This window comes from Protopterus annectens, chromosome 4.part0 (genome assembly GCF_019279795.1).
Source record: "Protopterus annectens isolate FY-2018-M chromosome 4.part0, PAN1.0, whole genome shotgun sequence".
Lineage (NCBI taxonomy): Eukaryota > Metazoa > Chordata > Ceratodontiformes > Protopteridae > Protopterus > Protopterus annectens.
In genome coordinates, this window is record NC_056733.1 from 249,490,915 (window position 1) to 249,509,311 (window position 18,397).

The 18,397-nt window shown below is 43.7% G+C and overlaps 1 protein-coding gene across 1 annotated transcript in view; it reads right to left on the reverse strand.

Annotated features, from left to right (window-relative positions):
• Nucleotides 1-14,996, reverse strand: part of LOC122800242 (rhomboid domain-containing protein 3-like) — a 158,024-nt gene extending 143,028 nt beyond the window's left edge. Inside the window, exon 1 of the mRNA XM_044069734.1 lies at nt 14,927-14,996. Coding sequence (XP_043925669.1) covers nt 14,927-14,996 — 70 coding nt within the window. The remainder of the gene's footprint in view (nt 1-14,926) is intronic.
• Between the last annotated feature and the right edge of the window lie 3,401 nt (nt 14,997-18,397).

Sequence of the window (18,397 nt, forward strand, 5' to 3'; positions counted from 1 at the left end):
TCAGTACAAATGGTTTCACCAGGCTTAGAAACTAAGCCATATGTGAAGGCCAGGAGCTGGACTTGGGTTGTCAGAGGCTATTAGAGATGCATGCTGTGGAAGTATTTTATAGATAGTGGGAGCTTATCCCCACTACAATGCCCTGGCTATGACAATCTTTGAAACTCACCAAGTAAGGAAGTGCAAACACATTATTGCACATCGCTGAAAGAGTAGCATCAATATATTAACCCAAAGTGGAAAAGGTAATAGCTGATGCTGGTGTCTTAAGCAAAAAGATACACAAAATGTTTATTTTATGCATAATTTCAATGATTCTGAAAAGGCTACTCTTGATTAAGGAGAGATACAATACTAGCTGGTCACACACCTCTACTGAAGCAACATATTTAGGCCTTACAGGCAGTTAGTCCTTATGGCCATAAAACACTGAATCTAATAGTGCAATCTTTTCTGCTTCATAGTAGAAGTAAAACTTGAAATACATATTTATTTTTTTATGATACAGCATAGTTGTATTCTAACTTTTTGCATGAACGAGAGGCTTAGGAATTTTAACAGCGTATCTGAGAATGCTCCTAATTGCATAGACTGAGCATTTTCCACTTCTTGGGAGGTGTGCAAAACCTCTGATCCCTGGTTATTTCAAGAAAGCGTCTTTGACATTCCTTGGTGTTGCCTATCTTCTCTTACCTTCTTAGACACTGTAAACATACACTCATCCCAGACACCTTCATGCATTGTTTTATTAAAGCACCCTGTTTCCCATCCTTTCATCGCAGATGACACTTGCACTTCTCCCTTGGAAGATCAGTACTTATTAAATGATTGTTTATATAGACATTTTTTTCAAATTGTATTTTATCTCACTTTAGATGCCTATATAATATCTGAATGTTGGGAAAGATGTATATTTGATGTGGCAGTTATGGTAATTGATGTGGAAATATTATTTTACTGCTTTTGTTTTAATGCATAGAAAGATCCTTCTAACTTTGACTGTGTCTCTTTTTATATATTTGTTTCTGTCTCTCCATTTTAAGCTACATTCCAGCCATTTCTAACACCTCTCAAGATGTTTCTCTACTGCACTACTCTATGCACTTTCTAAGCCCTTGTTCTAACTCCTGTTATATCGCAATTTATGGGATATTAGTTTTTCCAGCAGCACCCAGTAATCCATCCACAACCATTTTTGCACATGGCGTCAGGGTATCAATTCAACAGTAACAATCATTTAGAGCCAGTGTAATAAACTGATAATTAGACCTCTTTAAATAATGCATAACCAAATTCTCACTCTGTGCTATGTTTCAGATCTGCTAAGCATATTTGGGACTCATGTTTTCATGGCTCATCACTGGTGGCAATTCATGCATACTTCTCCTATCCCTAAAATAGCAGCATTAATAGATTAACCCAAAGTGCAAATGATATAATCTGATGCTGATGTCTCAAAAGAAGAGCTCCCCAAAAATCTGTTTAGGGCAGAATTGTAATTATTTTGAAAGGTCTGCTATTGCTGTGTTGAGGGGAGCTGTGACAGTGGCAATGTATTGGGACCTTACAAGCAGCTAGTCTAAATCCTTAGGGTCATTGAACCAAATAGTACAATTTCCATTTCTTTGTAGTACAAGTAATACTGTCCATATATATATATATATATATATATATATATATATATATATATATATATATATATATATATATATATATATATATACCTCCTTGGACTACATGAAAAGAGACATTGAGGAGCTCTCTGATTATGTAGCCCAGACAGGTATGACCCTGACCTTGAGCAGTATCCTACCTTCACCAAGAATGATGCCACAATACAGAGATAAGATGATCAGCTTTAACAATTGGCTTAAACACTGGTGTCATTCAAAGGGGATCCAGTGTCTGTCTGCCTGGGATGACATGCTGGACAAGCCACGCTGCTTCGCAAGGGACGGCTTGCACCTGTCACCCCTGGGATTCCGGATATTGGCAAAGGCTCTTGCCACCCCATAGTGCCTTTTTAGGCAAGGCTCAAATTCTAAACCTACCACCCTAGAACACAAAAAGGAAAAAAACTAAGGGTAATGCTGCTCAATGCCAGAAGTCTAAATCTCAAAATGCACGCACTAGGCCCTTCTCAGTATGGAGAACATCGATGTCTGTGCTGTGACAGAAACCTGGTTCAAGGCTCCTGAGAGCACCCCGCGCTATCAGGTTTTACCTCATATCATGCTCCGCCCCAAAATCTGGACAATACCAAGAAAGGAGGGGGTATCCATATTCATCAAGGACACCCACACCTCAAGACTGGTGGCAACGCACGATGCATCGGAGACCATCCAGGTGCAATTAACCATAGGCAAGACTGCTCTGCAAATTGTAGCATGTTACAGGCCACCCTCACAAACTCAGGAACCTCACATGGCCTTCCTGAAAACACTAGAGGGATAAATGTATCACCAAACACCATCATACTAGGTGACTTCAATTACCCTAATATAGACTGGGAACACTACTCAAGCCCAAACACCCTAGCCCAAAAGTTCCTGGAATTCATAAACTCAAATGCCATGGAACAACTAGTCACCATCCCCACAAGAGGAGATAACATACTTGATCTCATCATCACGAACATGGGAGCACAATGTTCAACACCGGAGGTGTACCCCTCACTGGTGAGATCAGACCACAAACTAATCTCGCTGGAGGTCCTCATCCCACCCCCACCTGAAATAAAAAAGACCACAGTAAAGAACTTCTCAAAAGCCGACTTCACACTTCTAAAGACTAGTGTGGTCTCCTTTAAGGCCCCGAGCCGGCGGAAAACAGTACTCAAGCCGCTGAATCACTTACAAATGCCTTCTACCAGCACCTGCAGGACTGCATGGATAAGGCAATCCCAAGCAAAACAAAGACTCTTTGTACCAAAGGCAAGCATCCAGTCTGGTGGACCCCAGCCATAAACAAACTCTACAACAAAAGGAGGAAGCTACTACAAGATAGAGCAAAATCCTTAAAAGGTAAGACACCCTTGATCACTATAAGTAAAAACTAAGAGCTCTCATAAAATCATCCAAAGCAAATTTCGAGAGAAAAATAGCTAAAGACTCAAAAGACAATCATAAGGCCTTCTTTAGCTATGTTAGAAACCTGGGAGGAAACTCCCAGATATGCTCAGAGCTAGTTCAAAATGATGTGAAGATTACTGATCCTACAGACATTGCCAACATACTGGCTGACAGGTTCAGTGCAAACTTCTCCCTCCCCACCCCCTCAAAAGGAGAGATATCTATACCAAACGATTGCAGCCCTCAAAACATCTCCAGCGCCCAAGTGAGAACTGCTCTCTCCAAAGCAAAAACACAGCATCCATGGGACCTGATGGTGTCCCCGGCTGTGTGCTCCATGAACTCAATGAGGAATTAAACCCACAGCTAGGACAGCTGTTTAATCAAAGTCTTACCTCTGGATACGCACTCCAGGAGTGGCGCACTGCAACTGTGGTACCACTTCACAAAGGCGGTGCCTCCACCGACCCTGGAAATTACCGCCCATTAGCTTGACAAGCCTTATCTGCAAAGCCATGGAGAGGATCATAATGGACCTCATAAATAAAGACATAGGAATTTGCAGACTTTGGATCCAACCCAGTTTGGCTTTGTCAAAGGCAGATCATGCCTTTTAAACTTGGTTGACTTTTTCGAAACAGTCACCAAAGCCATTGATGAGGGAAAGGCAGTCCATACAGCCTACCTCGATCTGGCTAAGGCCTTCGATACAATACCCCATTCGGGTATCATTGAAAAACTCATCAGCTTAAATGTCAACCCATACATCACAAGATGGGTTGCAAACTGGCTGAGTGACAGAACCCACAGGGTCAGAGCTGCTGGCGCCATGTCAGACTCAAAGCCTGTCACAAGTGGTGTCCCACAGGGCTCAGTCCTGGGCCCACTCTTGTTTGGCATCTACTTTTCCAAGTACAAGCAAACACAGGAGGGTTATGGCTGACAAAGTTTGCAGATGACTGCAAACTGGGCCATAGTAGAAAACACATCTGACACAGATATCCTTCAGAAGGGTCTCACAGAAACGGATAACTGGTGCCAGAGCCACGCCTAAAGTTAAATGCCAAAAATGCATAGTCATACCCTTCGGAAAAACAAGGTTACCCCTAGCTACCAAATAGGTGGCAATCCACTGAGCACAGAAGAAGTTATCAGGGACCTGGGGACCCAGGTTGATAGTAGTCTGTCATTCGACACCCATGTAGCTAAAGTAGTTAGGAAGACCTTCTACATTGCCCACCTTATCATGAAGGGATTCTCATCTAGATCAAGGGAGGTCATAGTCTCCCTTTACTCATCACTCATCAGACCAATGATTGAGTACAATGCCCCATTCGAATGTATCTGACCCGACACTTGCAGCAGCTGGAGAGGCCACAAAAGTTCCTCACCAAAAGGATAAAGGGTCTCAAAAATCTGTCCTATGCTGCCCGACTGAAAGAACTCCAGCTCTATTCAGTCGCCACCGCTTGCTCAGAGGTGACCTTTGCCTAACATACAAGGCCATGTCAAACCCAGATTTGATGAATATGCTTCACCTCAAAAATCTAGATCCATCAGAGCCACAAGGGCGGAGACTTAAACCTTGACACGGCTATTAATAGGACGTGCTGGAGGGATAGATTCATCACCCAAAGACTCCCTATGCTGTGGAACAAAATCCCGGTACATGTGAGGCAGAGCACCTCGCTGGCCTTGTTCAAGAGAAATCTTGACCAATGGATGGGAGATCGCAGATATACCCCAGGGATTACCTCAGTGTCACTGCTCGACAGAGGCACAGAAAAATAATGGGTATAGTTCCCCATACTAAAGGGGTGGCCTAAGCCACAAAACGATGGGCTAGGCTTGTAAATGCCCTCGGGCAGATAGCCTAGTATGAACCTATGAACCTATGAACCTATATATGTGTGTGTGTGTGTGTGTGTATATATACTGTATGTATATATTATATATATATATATATATATATATATATATATATATTTTTTTTTTTTTTTACAATACAGAGTAATTCTGTTCTGACTTTTTACATGAGTGAGGGGTTAAGGAAGTTTAACAGCTTAACAGAGGAAGCTCCTATTCACTGAGCTGATTGACTCCCACTGATTGGAAGATGTGATACAGTTTTCTCCAATTCCCCATCCACTTCCAGGAACTCTAAATTTATACATCATGTTCCTCCACCAACATTTCATGATGAACACCACCCCTCTTAAAGCTGCACTATCTATAACTAATCACAGCAGCTAACTCTAAGCAGAAAATAACAAAAACCTCACCACTAACCCCATTCTCAACAACCCCACACCATAATTTCCTCTTCCTTTGCAAAACCTTCATTAAAACAATCTTAACTCATTATTTACATTGCAGCTTCTCCCATCTTACATCACCAACCTTCCCACTAATCATAGTCCTATGAATAGTACTTGCTTTTGCTGATAGTGCTGCGGATGTGTGAAAGGTTGGATATGTAGATAAAGCAGTCTAAGTGGGTAGTTGCATTTTATAGGTGAATGTCATGCTATGAGGTTGTGGGCAGACTTACAGGAAAGTGAAAAGCAAAGGACCACTACAGGCAAATGATGAAGAAAACATATATTTTTCATCTTGCCATGATTTACTACACCTCCCAAAGCTGCCTTCAGCAAAGTAAGTACTCATTCCTAATTTTATTTTGTTTTACTCTTGTCTGCCCTCATGGAGGCAGACATGGTGATTCCTTTGGAAAGCTAAATCTGTCCTATAATGCAGACTGTGAGGACAAATAGCCCTACCATTTGTTGTCAGACTAGACTTCCATTCACTTACAATGGAACTCCTGAAAAAAACTGCCAAGTTTGAGAGTCTGCAGCTCATGTGTCATTGACTGGTATGCGTTGAGTTTTACAAATGTTGTTCCTACTGATGTACTACACATTCACTGAAAGAAACTTGCAAAAGTGTCAACAAATTACTGAGATAAAAAAGACTTTTCACAAGGAGCAGTTTTGCAAGTTTCAGTTCCTGGCCAGGTTACTCCTCCCATCTCCCCTCCTTCAGTGGGCTACAGTCTCACATTTCCAGCTTTGCTAGATTCAACTATTTAGTCAGCTTTGCATGACAATAGAAATAAAAAAATAGCCTGGTGTGCCACTAAAACTGTTCCCTTGTATGTCTCTTATAGGTTCATAGGTTCATACGAGGCTATCTGCCCTAGGGCATTTATAAGCCTAGCCAGAATGTGTTTGGCTTTCGCCACCCATTTTAAATTTATTTTGCTATGCCCTTTTTCGAGGTTAGTATACTGTGCCTCTGTCTAACAGTGACACAGAAGTGATACCCGAGGTAAACCTACGATCTCCCATCCACTCATCAAGATTCCTCTTGAAGAGAGTCAATGAGGGACTCTGCCTAACCTGGACTGGGATTTTATTCCAGAGTGAAGGGAGCCTCTGGGTTATGAATCTGTCCCTCCAGCATCTCCTATTTATTTCAGTGCTGAGGTTCAAGTCTCTCAAGCGCGTAGCTCGATGGGATTTGGATTTTCTGAGGTGCAGCATGTCCATTAATTCCAGGCTGGACATGGCTTTATACGTCAGGCACAGATTGCCTCTGAACAGGCAGTATGCCACTGAGTAGAGCTGGAGTTTCTTTAACCGGACAGCATATGGAATCTGTTTGAGCCCTTTGATCCTCTTGGTGAGGTACTTTTAGGGTCTTTCCAGTTGCTGCAGGTGTCTGGTAAGGTACATCCCAAAAGGGGCACTGTACTCAATTATGGGCCTGATGAGGGATGAGTAAAAGGCACGATGACCTCCCCTGATCTAGATGTGAATCCCTTCATGATTAGGTGGGCTATATAAAATGTTTTTCTAACCACTTTGGCCATGTGGTTGTCAAATGAGAGATTGCTATCAACTTGGGTCCCCAGGTCCCTAATTACTTCTTCTGTACTTAATGGATTACCACCTATGTGGTAATTTGTGGGCACTTTGTTTTTGCCAAAGGGGATGACTATACACTTTTTGGCATTTAGCTTGAGGCCATGGCTCTGGCACCAGTTGTCTGTTTCTATGAGGCCCTTTTGGAGGATGCTTGTGTTGGCTGGAGAGTCGATTATGGCACCCAGTTTGCAGTCATCTGCGAACTTGGTCAGCCACATTCCTTCCATGTTGGCCTGTACCTCCAAGAAATATATACCGAACAAGAGAGGTCCCAGGACTGAGCCTTGTGGGACACCACTTGTAAATGGTTTGAGTCTGACATGGCTCCAGCAATTCTAACCATGTGGGTTCTGTCCTTGAGCCAGTTTGCAATCCATCTAGTGACATACGGGTTATATTTAAGCTGGTGAGCTTATCTATAATGCCCGAGTGGGGTATTGTATTTCACTTCTGAATAGCAATTCCCAAGAATAAAAAAAAGCAAACTCATCAGTCCAGAGTTTAGCCTAGTCTATCCATTTTTTAAAATGTGCACAGTAAAATATTCAACTTGTAATGCATTTTGGCTGCTGACATGGTTATCTTTACATAGTTATTCTCTTATAGTATAACCTGAACTTATGGTATTTAATGATAAATTTTACAACAATTCTCGGTTTCTTAACAATGACCTCCCAAGCATCTGATGTGACCTAGTACTTTTTTACTATTGCTTTATGTAGTTTGTCTTAGTTGTATACTTGTAGTGTGTTTCTCATCCTCTCAGCAACAGACTCCTGGAGAAGCATATACTTTTATTGAAAGAGTACCAGCAGCTGTAGCAGTGATACCACACTCCAAAATAATGCACTCAAACATAGTACTGACAAACACAAGGGAATATATATGTCTGAATCAAGCAGTGATGAAATTGCTAGGGACTTCACTGAGCAAAATTTTACTCTTAATTTCTAAATTTCATAATGCATAACATTCAAACCACACTTACAAAGGCACACCTTCACCTTCCACAAACACAGCAACACACATCCACACAACTGCTACGGTTTCTCCCTTCATTTATTGCAAGCCAAGAACAACACTATTCAATAAGGATACCTACCAGACAAGTCTGCATAGCGCACTTGGTCTACCTGCATCATTGCAGCTCAGGCCCCCCCCAGCAACTGCAACATTGCCAGATAAAACCACTGCTACAGTCCGGTTTCTCCCTACAGTTATTGCAAGCCAAGAATAACACTTTTTAATAAGGATACCTACCAGACAAGTCTGCATAGCACACTTGGTCTACCTGCATCATCGCAGCTCACCCCCCCCCCCCAGCAACTGCAACATTGCCAGATAAAACCACTGCTATGGTCCGGTTTCTCCCTACAGTTATTGCAAGCCAAGAATAACACTTTTTAATAAAGATACCTACCAGACAAGTCTGCATAGCGCATCATCACAGCTTGGGTCCCCGCCCCCAGCAACTGCAATATTGCCAGATAAAACCACTGCTATGGTCCGGTTTCTCCCTACCATTATTGCAAGCCAAGAATAACACTTTTTAATAAGGATACCTACCAGACAAGTCTGCATAGCACACTTTGTCTACCTGCATCATCGCAGCTCGGGCCCCCCCCCCCAGCAACTGCAACATTGCCAAATAAAACCACTGCTATGGTCCGGTTTCTGCCTACCATTATTGCAAGCCAAGAATAACACTTTTTAATAAGGATACCTACCAGACAAGTCTGCATAGCACACTTGGTCTACCTGCATCATCGCAGCTCGGGTCATCGCGTCCTCCCCAGCAACTGCAACATTGCCAGATAAAACCACTGCTACGGTCCGGTTTCTCCCTACCATTATTGCAAGACAAGAATAACACTTTTTAATAAGGATACCTACCAGACAAGTCTGCATAGCACACTTGGTCTACCTGCATCATCGCAGGTCCGGTCACCCCCCCCCCAGCAACTGCAACATTGCCAGATAAAACCACTGCTATGGTCCGGTTTCTCCCTACCATTATTGCAAGCCAAGAATAACACTTTTTAATAAGGATACCTACCAGACAAGTCTGCATAGCACACTTGGTCTACCTGCATCATCGCAGCTCGGGTCACCACCACCCCCCAGCAACTGCAACATTGCCAGATAAAACCACTGCTACGGTCCGGTTTCTCCCTACCATTATTGCAAGACAAGAATAACACTTTTTAATAAGGATACCTACCAGACAAGTCTGCATAGCACACTTGGTCTACCTGCATCATCGCAGCTCGGGTCGCCCCCCCCCCCCAGAAACTGCAACATTGCTAGATAAAACCACTGCTACGGTCCGGTTTCTCCCTATAGTTATTGCAAGCCAAGAATAACACTTTTTAATAAAGATACCTACCAGACAAGTCTGCATAGCACACTTGGTCTACCTGCATCATCACACCTCAGGTCGTCCCTCCCCACCAGAAACTGCAACATTGCCAGATAAAACCACTGCTATGGTCCGGTTTCTCCCTACAGTTATTGCAAGCCAAGAATAACACGTTTTAATAAAGATATCTACCAGACAAGTCTGCATAGCACACTTGGTCTACCTGCATCATCGCAGCTCGGGCCCTCCCCCCCCAGCAACTGCAACATTGCCAGATAAAACCACTGCTATGGTCTGGTTTCCCCCTACCATTATCGCAAGCCAAGAATAACACTTTTTAATAAGGATACCTACCAGACAAGTCTGCATAGCACACTTGGTCTACCTGCATCATCGCAGCACGGTTCCCCCCCCCCCCACCCCAGCAACTGCAACATTGCCAGATAAAACCACTGCTACAGTCTGGTTTCTCCCTACAGTTATTGCAAGCCAAGAATAACACTTTTTAATAAAGATACCTACCAGACAAGTCTGAATAGCGCATCATCGCAGCTTGGGTCCCCCCCCCAGCAACTGCAACATTGCCAGATAAAACCACTGCTATGGTCCGGTTTCTCCCTGCCATTATTGCAAGCCAAGAATAACACTTTTTAATAAGGATACCTACCAGACAAGTCTGCATAGCACACTTTGTCTACCTGCATCATCGAAGCTCGGGTCCCCGTCCCCCCCCAGCAACTGCAACATTGCCAGATAAAACCACAGCTATGGTCCGGTTTCTACCTACAGTTATTGCAAGCCAAGAATAACACTTTTTAATAAAGATACCTACCAGACAAGTTTGCATAGCACACTTGGTCTACCTGCATCATCGCAGCTCGGGTCATCATCCCCCCCCCCCCCAGCAACTGCAACATTGCCAGATAAAACCACTGCTACGGTCCGGTTTCTCCCTACCATTATTGCAAGCCAAGAATAACACTTTTTAATAAGGATACCTACCAGACAAGTCTGCATAGCACACTTGGTCTACCTGCATCATCACAGCTCGGGTCATCGTCCCCCCCCAGAAATTGCAACATTGCCAGATAAAACCACTGCTACGGTCCGGTTTCTCCCTACAGTTATTGCAAGCCAAGAATAACACTTTTTAATAAAGATACCTACCAGACAAGTCTTCATAGCACACTTGGTCTACCTGCATCATCGCAGCTCGGTCGTCCCCCCAGCAACTGCAACATTGCCAGATAAAACCACTGCTACAGTCTGGTTTCTCCCTACAGTTATTGCAAGCCAAGAATAACACTTTTTAATAAAGATACCTACCAGACAAGTCTGCATAGCGCATCATCGTAGCTTGGGTCCCCCCACCCCCAGCAACTGCAACATTGCCAGATAAAACCACTGCTACGGTCCGGTTTCTCCCTAATATTATTGCAAGACAAGAATAACACTTTTTAATAAGGATACCTACCAGACAAGTCTGCATAGCACACTTGGTCTACCTGCATCATCGCAGCTCGGGTCATCCCCCCCCCCCAGAAACTGCAACATTGCCAGATAAAACCACTGCTACGGTCCGGTTTCTCCCTACAGTTATTGCAAGCCAAGAATAACACTTTTTAATAAAGATACCTACCAGACAAGTCTGCATAGCACACTTGGTCTACCTGCATCATCGCAGCTCAGGTCATCCCTCCCCACCAGAAGCTGCAACATTGCCAGATAAAACCACTGCTATGGTCTGGTTTCTCCCTACAGTTATTGCAAGCCAAGAATAACACTTTTTAATAAAGATACCTACCAGACAAGTCTGCATAGCACACTTGGTCTACCTGCATCATCGCAGCTCAGGTCGTCCCTCCCCACCAGAAACTGCAACATTGCCAGATAAAACCACTGCTATGGTCCGGTTTCTCCCTACAGTTATTGCAAGCCAAGAATAACACTTTTTAATAAAGATATCTACCAGACAAGTCTGCATAGCACACTTGGTCTACCTGCATCATCGCAGCTCGGGCCCCCCCCCCCAGCAACTGCAACATTGCCAGATAAAACCACTGCTATGGTCTGGTTTCCCCCTACCATTATTGCAAGCCAAGAATAACACTTTTTAATAAGGATACCTACCAGACAAGTCTGCATAGCACACTTGGTCTACCTGCATCATCGCAGCTCGGTCCCCCCCCCCCCCAGCAACTGCAACATTGCCAGATAAAACCACTGCTACAGTCTGGTTTCTCCCTACAGTTATTGCAAGCCAAGAATAACACTTTTTAATAAAGATACCTACCAGACAAGTCTGAATAGCGCATCATCGCAGCTTGGGTCCCCCCCCCCAGCAACTGCAACATTGCCAGATAAAACCACTGCTATGGTCCGGCTTCTCCCTGCCATTATTGCAAGCCAAGAATAACACTTTTTAATAAGGATACCTACCAGACAAGTCTGCATAGCACACTTTGTCTACCTGCATCATCGCAGCTCGGGTCCCCCCCCCCCCCAGCAACTGCAACATTGCCCGATAAAACCACAGCTACGGTCCGGTTTCTCCCTACAGTTATTGCAAGCCAAGAATAACACTTTTTAATAAAGATACCTACCAGACAAGTTTGCATAGCACACTTGGTCTACCTGCATCATCGCAGCTCGGGTCATCACCCCCCCCCCCCAGCAACTGCAACATTGCCAGATAAAACCACTGCTACGGTCCGGTTTCTCCCTACCATTATTGCAAGCCAAGAATAACACTTTTTAATAAGGATACCTACCAGACAAGTCTGCATAGCACACTTGGTCTACCTGCATCATCACAGCTCGGGTCATCGTCCCCAGAAATTGCAACATTGCCAGATAAAACCACTGCTACAGTCCGTTTCTCCCTACAGTTATTGCAAGCCAAGAATAACACTTTTAATAAAGATACCTACCAGACAAGTCTTCATAGCACACTTTGTCTACCTGCATCATCGCAGCTCGGGTCATCGTCCCCCCCCCCAGCAACTGCAACATTGCCAGATAAAACCACTGCTACGGTCCGGTTTCTCCCTACCATTATTGCAAGACAAGAATAACACTTTTTAATAAGGATACCTACCAGACAAGTCTGCATAGCACACTTGGTCTACCTGCATCATCGCAGCTCGGGTCGTCCCCACCCCCAGAAACTGCAACATTGCCAGATAAAACCACTGCTATGGTCCGGTTTCTCCCTACAGTTATTGCAAGCCAAGAATAACACTTTTTAATAAAGATACCTACCAGACAAGTCTGCATAGCACACTTGGTCTACCTGCATCATCGCAGCTCAGGTCATCCCTCCCCACCAGAAACTGCAACATTGCCAGATAAAACCACTGCTACGGTCTGGTTTCTCCCTACAGTTATTGCAAGCCAAGAATAACACTTTTTAATAAAGATACCTACCAGACAAGTCTGCATAGCACACTTGGTTTACCTGCATCATCGCAGCTCGGGCCCCCCCCCCCCCAGCAACTGCAACATTGCCAGATAAAACCACTGCTATGGTCTGGTTTCCCCCTACCATTATCACAAGCCAAGAATAACACTTTTTAATAAGGATACCTACCAGACAAGTCTGCATAGCACACTTGGTCTACCAGCATCATCGCAGCTCGGTCCCCCCCCCCCCAGCAACTGTAACATTGCCAGATAAAACCACTGCTACAGTCTGGTTTCTCCCTACAGTTATTGCAAGCCAAGAATAACACTTTTTAATAAAGATACCTACCAGACAAGTCTGAATAGCGCATCATCGCAGCTTGGGTCCCCCCCCCCCCAGCAACTGCAACATTGCCAGATAAAACCACTGCTATGGTCCGGTTTCTCCCTACCATTATTGCAAGCCAAGAATAACACTTTTAATAAGGATACCTACCAGACAAGTCTGCATAGCACACTTTGTCTACCTGCATCATCGCAGCTCGTGCCCCCCCCCCCCCCAGCAACTGCAACATTGCCAGATAAAACCACTGCTACGGTCTGGTTTCTCCCTACAGTTATTGCAAGCCAAGAATAACACTTTTTAATAAAGATACCTACCAGACAAGTTTGCATAGCACACTTGGTCTACCTGCATCATCACAGCTCGGGTCATCGTCCCCCCCAGAAATTGCAACATTGCCAGATAAAACCACTGCTACGGTCCGGTTTCTCCCTACAGTTATTGCAAGCCAAGAATAACACTTTTTAATAAAGATACCTACCAGACAAGTCTTCATAGCACACTTGGTCTACCTGCATCATCGCAGCTCGGTCGCCCCCCCAGCAACTGCAACATTGCCAGATAAAACCACTGCTACAGTCTGGTTTCTCCCTACAGTTATTGCAAGCCAAGAATAACACTTTTTAATAAAGATACCTACCAGACAAGTCTGCTTAGCGCATCATCGTAGCTTAGGTCCCCCCACCCCCAGCAACTGCAACATTGCCAGATAGCATAGCACACTTTGTCTACCTGCATCATCGCAGCTAGGGTCCCGACCCCCAGCAACTGCAACATTGCCAGATAAAACCACTGCTACAGTCCGGTTTCTCCCTACAGTTATTGCAAGCCAAGAATAACACTTTTTAATAAAGATACCTACCAGACAAATTTGCATAGCTGCATCATCAGCAAACAGGAACTTCCTTAGGTGCTCCCTAAGCACCGTGGTCTTTGATCTAAACCTTGGCAGTTTGAAGAGGTGGCTGTCTATTCTGCTTTGGAGAAAGATACCCTCTGTGGTAGTTCTGAAAGCAAATTTCAATAGAACAGAAAAGAAAATACCAAATAACATTGGAGTCAGTGCACACCCCTGCTTCACTCAACTGGGAATTCAAGGAAATTCAGATGTGGATCCATCGTACATAATGGTCCCCTTCATGTTTCATGAAAGACCCTGATAATGCTAAGCAGTGTTGGAGGGCAGCCAATCTTTGAATCACAAACAGACCTTTCCTACTGACAAACACAAATGGCTTAGTCAGATCAATGAAGGCAATATAGGGAGGTTTGTTCTGCTCCCTGCACTTTTCTTGTAGGTGCCTAACAGAGAAAACCATGTCTAAGCAGATCGTTCAGCTCTGAACTCACACTGAAACTCGGGGTAAACTCTCTCTGCATGAATGTGAAGCCTCTTCAGGACATGTGTAAACAGCTTCTCCATGTTACTGAGAAGGGAGATGCCATGATAGTTGTTAAAATAACTTTGTTCATCCTTATTCTTGTATATAGTAACTATGTTAACATCACTCATATCTTGTGGTATACTGCCTTCTCTCCAGCATTGGTAAAGTATTGCATGGAGCTCTGAGATTAGGGTACTTGGCACATTTAAGGATTTCTGAGGGAATACCATCTTTCCTGGGGGGTTTTCCAGAAAAGAGTGCTTTTAACACATCATTGCGTTTCTCCAAGGTGGGCTCAGCAGCAAGTTCAGACATAGTTGTCAGATGCTCGATGGCATTCAGGGCTCTGTCCATAACTACTGTTGCTCTGGCATACAGCTGCAAGTAGTGTTCTACCCAGCATTCCATCTGCTTGCTTCACTCCTTCAAGATCTCACCTGTAGCCAAATTAAGTGGGGTGATTTTCCCTCGTGATGGACTGATAGCTTGCTTGATCCCATCATACATTCTTCTCATGTAACCAATGTCTGCGGCACCTGCTGAATCTTAAAGCAAAATTGAAGCTACTAATCATTTGCACACTGCCAAGCTACCTGCTGCACATGACTCCAAGCACACCAGAGTTCCTGCAAGATCCCCTCATTGGGAGAGGACCTGAATGCAGCCAGTGCCTGTCTTTTTTTCTCAGTCAAGGGTGTCAGCACTTCAGTGTGGACTTCAAACCAATCAGCACACTTGACTGTCTTCTTCCCAGAGATAGACATCGCAGTGTTATTGATGGCATCCCATAGTTTTTCTCATCTCTTGCTGGTGTCAGTGACATTCAGGTGAGGCAAGGCCTCTTTAAGTGCTTGAACAAACTTGCATACTTTTGAAGGGTCATGAGTCTTGCCTATGTCAGTGTGTGGTCTCCCTTCCTTTTTAGAGCAAAAGAACCTTCATAGCTGAATGTTCACCTTACTACACATGAGCAAGTGGTCAGTACCACAGTCTGCACTGTGGTAACTGTGTGTTACCCTGACTACCTGAACTGCTGTATTTGGTGAGGAAGAGGTCAAGCTGATGCAGTGTTTTGATTTTGCGTATTGCCATGAAACTTTGTGTTGGGGTATGACACTGAAGAAGGTGTTGGTTATGCAGGGGTCATATTGGGAACAAAGTTCAAGGAGATGCTGTCTGTTTTCATTCATCTTTCCTCTTCTGAACTGTCCCAGACATGATGGCCAGCTGTGATGGTCACTGCCAACTCTGGCAATAAAGTCGCCAAAAATAAATAATGGTTCATGGGAAGGGACCTCACTAATGGTAGCTCTAAGTTCATCATACAACTTGTCCTTGACTTCCCAGGAAGAATTTCAAGTAGGCATGTAGATGATGTAGATGTTGACCATGGCCTCTGGTGTTTGCAGTTGAATTTTCACCAGTCTCTCATTTCCCACATTTGGTGGTATAACTAAGCCAGTGAGGTTATTTCTGTTTCTGAAACCAACACCATGTTCCTTGTTCACTTCTGGAAGCTTCCTATGCCAGAAAAAAGTAAGGTTCTTCTCCCTGAAACATCCAATGGATGACAGCCTTGTTTTTCCTGGAGCACCACAATGTCCATCTGCAAATTGCTCAGCTCATGGTTACTGACTGCCGTCTTTCGAGCATTACTGATGTTCTGTAGATCTTCTGTAAGGCCTTGAGTCATCATCCTTATGTTGCATGTGCCCAGCCTAAAGGCTGTTTTATTTTGTTGCTTTTTTCCAGGTATATGATTAAAGATTCGCCTGTAGGGGGTTTCCATGCCCCAAATATCCAGTGGAGCAAGTGTACCATGGTGAGGTAGCAGCTATTTAGCTTGGGGCTGCACAACATAAGGTGGGTGGTAGCTGCCCAGTGAAATTAAAGGATCTCTTCCACCATCAGAAGCAGCCACTGGCACCTCACTCCATGTCAATTGAGTGTCTTGGCTTATCAATGGTAACTGCTGCTTCCCATGTTGTCTCACCCTCACAAAGTGATGCTGGAGTGTCATCTACAGGGCACAGCCCCGGGCAAGTGAATTTTGAGGAAACAGCTGATGCCCAGCAGCAGGTTTCCACTCTCCATGCCACTGATGTAATCCAAAGGGAAAGGAAAGGCCTGTATAACTTAGCATCAGTGTCACTGCAGGAGCTGCCAGAGTGAAGTTGAGTACAACCTTAAATTGCCTTAGGGGTTCCATTTCTGGATTTTTCCTTGGGGTTTACTCGTGAAGCCTTCACCATGACTAGGCATTGTCACAAGGCAGCAGAGGTTTTAAGTCAAAGTTGACCCTCTCCTAGGTGGGCTGCCTTCCCAGGCCAATGAGCCCACCTGCCTCAAGCAACTGTTTTTAAGACACCAGCCACCCAGCCTTCACCCGTTCTCCTGTCAGTACAAATGGTTTCACCAGGCTTAGAAACTAAGCCATATGTGAAGGCCAGGAGCTGGACTTGGGTTGTCAGAGGCTATTAGAGATGCATGCTGTGGAAGTATTTTATAGATAGTGGGAGCTTATCCCCACTACAATGCCCTGGCTATGACAATCTTTGAAACTCACCAAGTAAGGAAGTGCAAACACATTATTGCACATCGCTGAAAGAGTAGCATCAATATATTAACCCAAAGTGGAAAAGGTAATAGCTGATGCTGGTGTCTTAAGCAAAAAGATACACAAAATGTTTATTTTATGCATAATTTCAATGATTCTGAAAAGGCTACTCTTGATTAAGGAGAGATACAATACTAGCTGGTCACACACCTCTACTGAAGCAACATATTTAGGCCTTACAGGCAGTTAGTCCTTATGGCCATAAAACACTGAATCTAATAGTGCAATCTTTTCTGCTTCATAGTAGAAGTAAAACTTGAAATACATATTTATTTTTTTATGATACAGCATAGTTGTATTCTAACTTTTGCATGAACGAGAGGCTTAGGAATTTTAACAGCGTATCTGAGAATGCTCCTAATTGCATAGACTGAGCATTTTCCACTTCTTGGGAGGTGTGCAAAACCTCTGATCCCTGGTTATTTCAAGAAAGCGTCTTTGACATTCCTTGGTGTTGCCTATCTTCTCTTACCTTCTTAGACACTGTAAACATACACTCATCCCAGACACCTTCATGCATTGTTTTATTAAAGCACCCTGTTTCCCATCCTTTCATCGCAGATGACACTTGCACTTCTCCCTTGGAAGATCAGTACTTATTAAATGATTGTTTATATAGACATTTTTTTCAAATTGTATTTTATCTCACTTTAGATGCCTATATAATATCTGAATGATGGGAAAGATGTATATTTGATGTGGCAGTTATGGTAATTGATGTGGAAATATTATTTTACTGCTTTTGTTTTAATGCATAGAAAGATCCTCCTAACTTTGACTGTGTCTCTTTTTATATATTTGTTTCTGTCTCTCCATTTTAAGCTACATTCCAGCCATTTCTAACACCTCTCAAGATGTTTCTCTACTGCACTACTCTATGCACTTTCTAAGCCCTTGTTCTAACTCCTGTTATATCGCAATTTATGGGATATTAGTTTTTCCAGCAGCACCCAGTAATCCATCCACAACCATTTTTGCACATGGCGTCAGGGTATCAATTCAACAGTAACAATCATTTAGAGCCAGTGTAATAAACTGATAATTAGACCTCTTTAAATAATGCATAACCAAATTCTCACTCTGTGCTATGTTTCAGATCTGCTAAGCATATTTGGGACTCATGTTTTCATGGCTCATCACTGGTGGCAATTCATGCATACTTCTCCTATCCCTAAAATAGCAGCATTAATAGATTAACCCAAAGTGCAAATGATATAATCTGATGCTGATGTCTCAAAAGAAGAGCTCCCCAAAAATCTGTTTAGGGCAGAATTGTAATTATTTTGAAAGG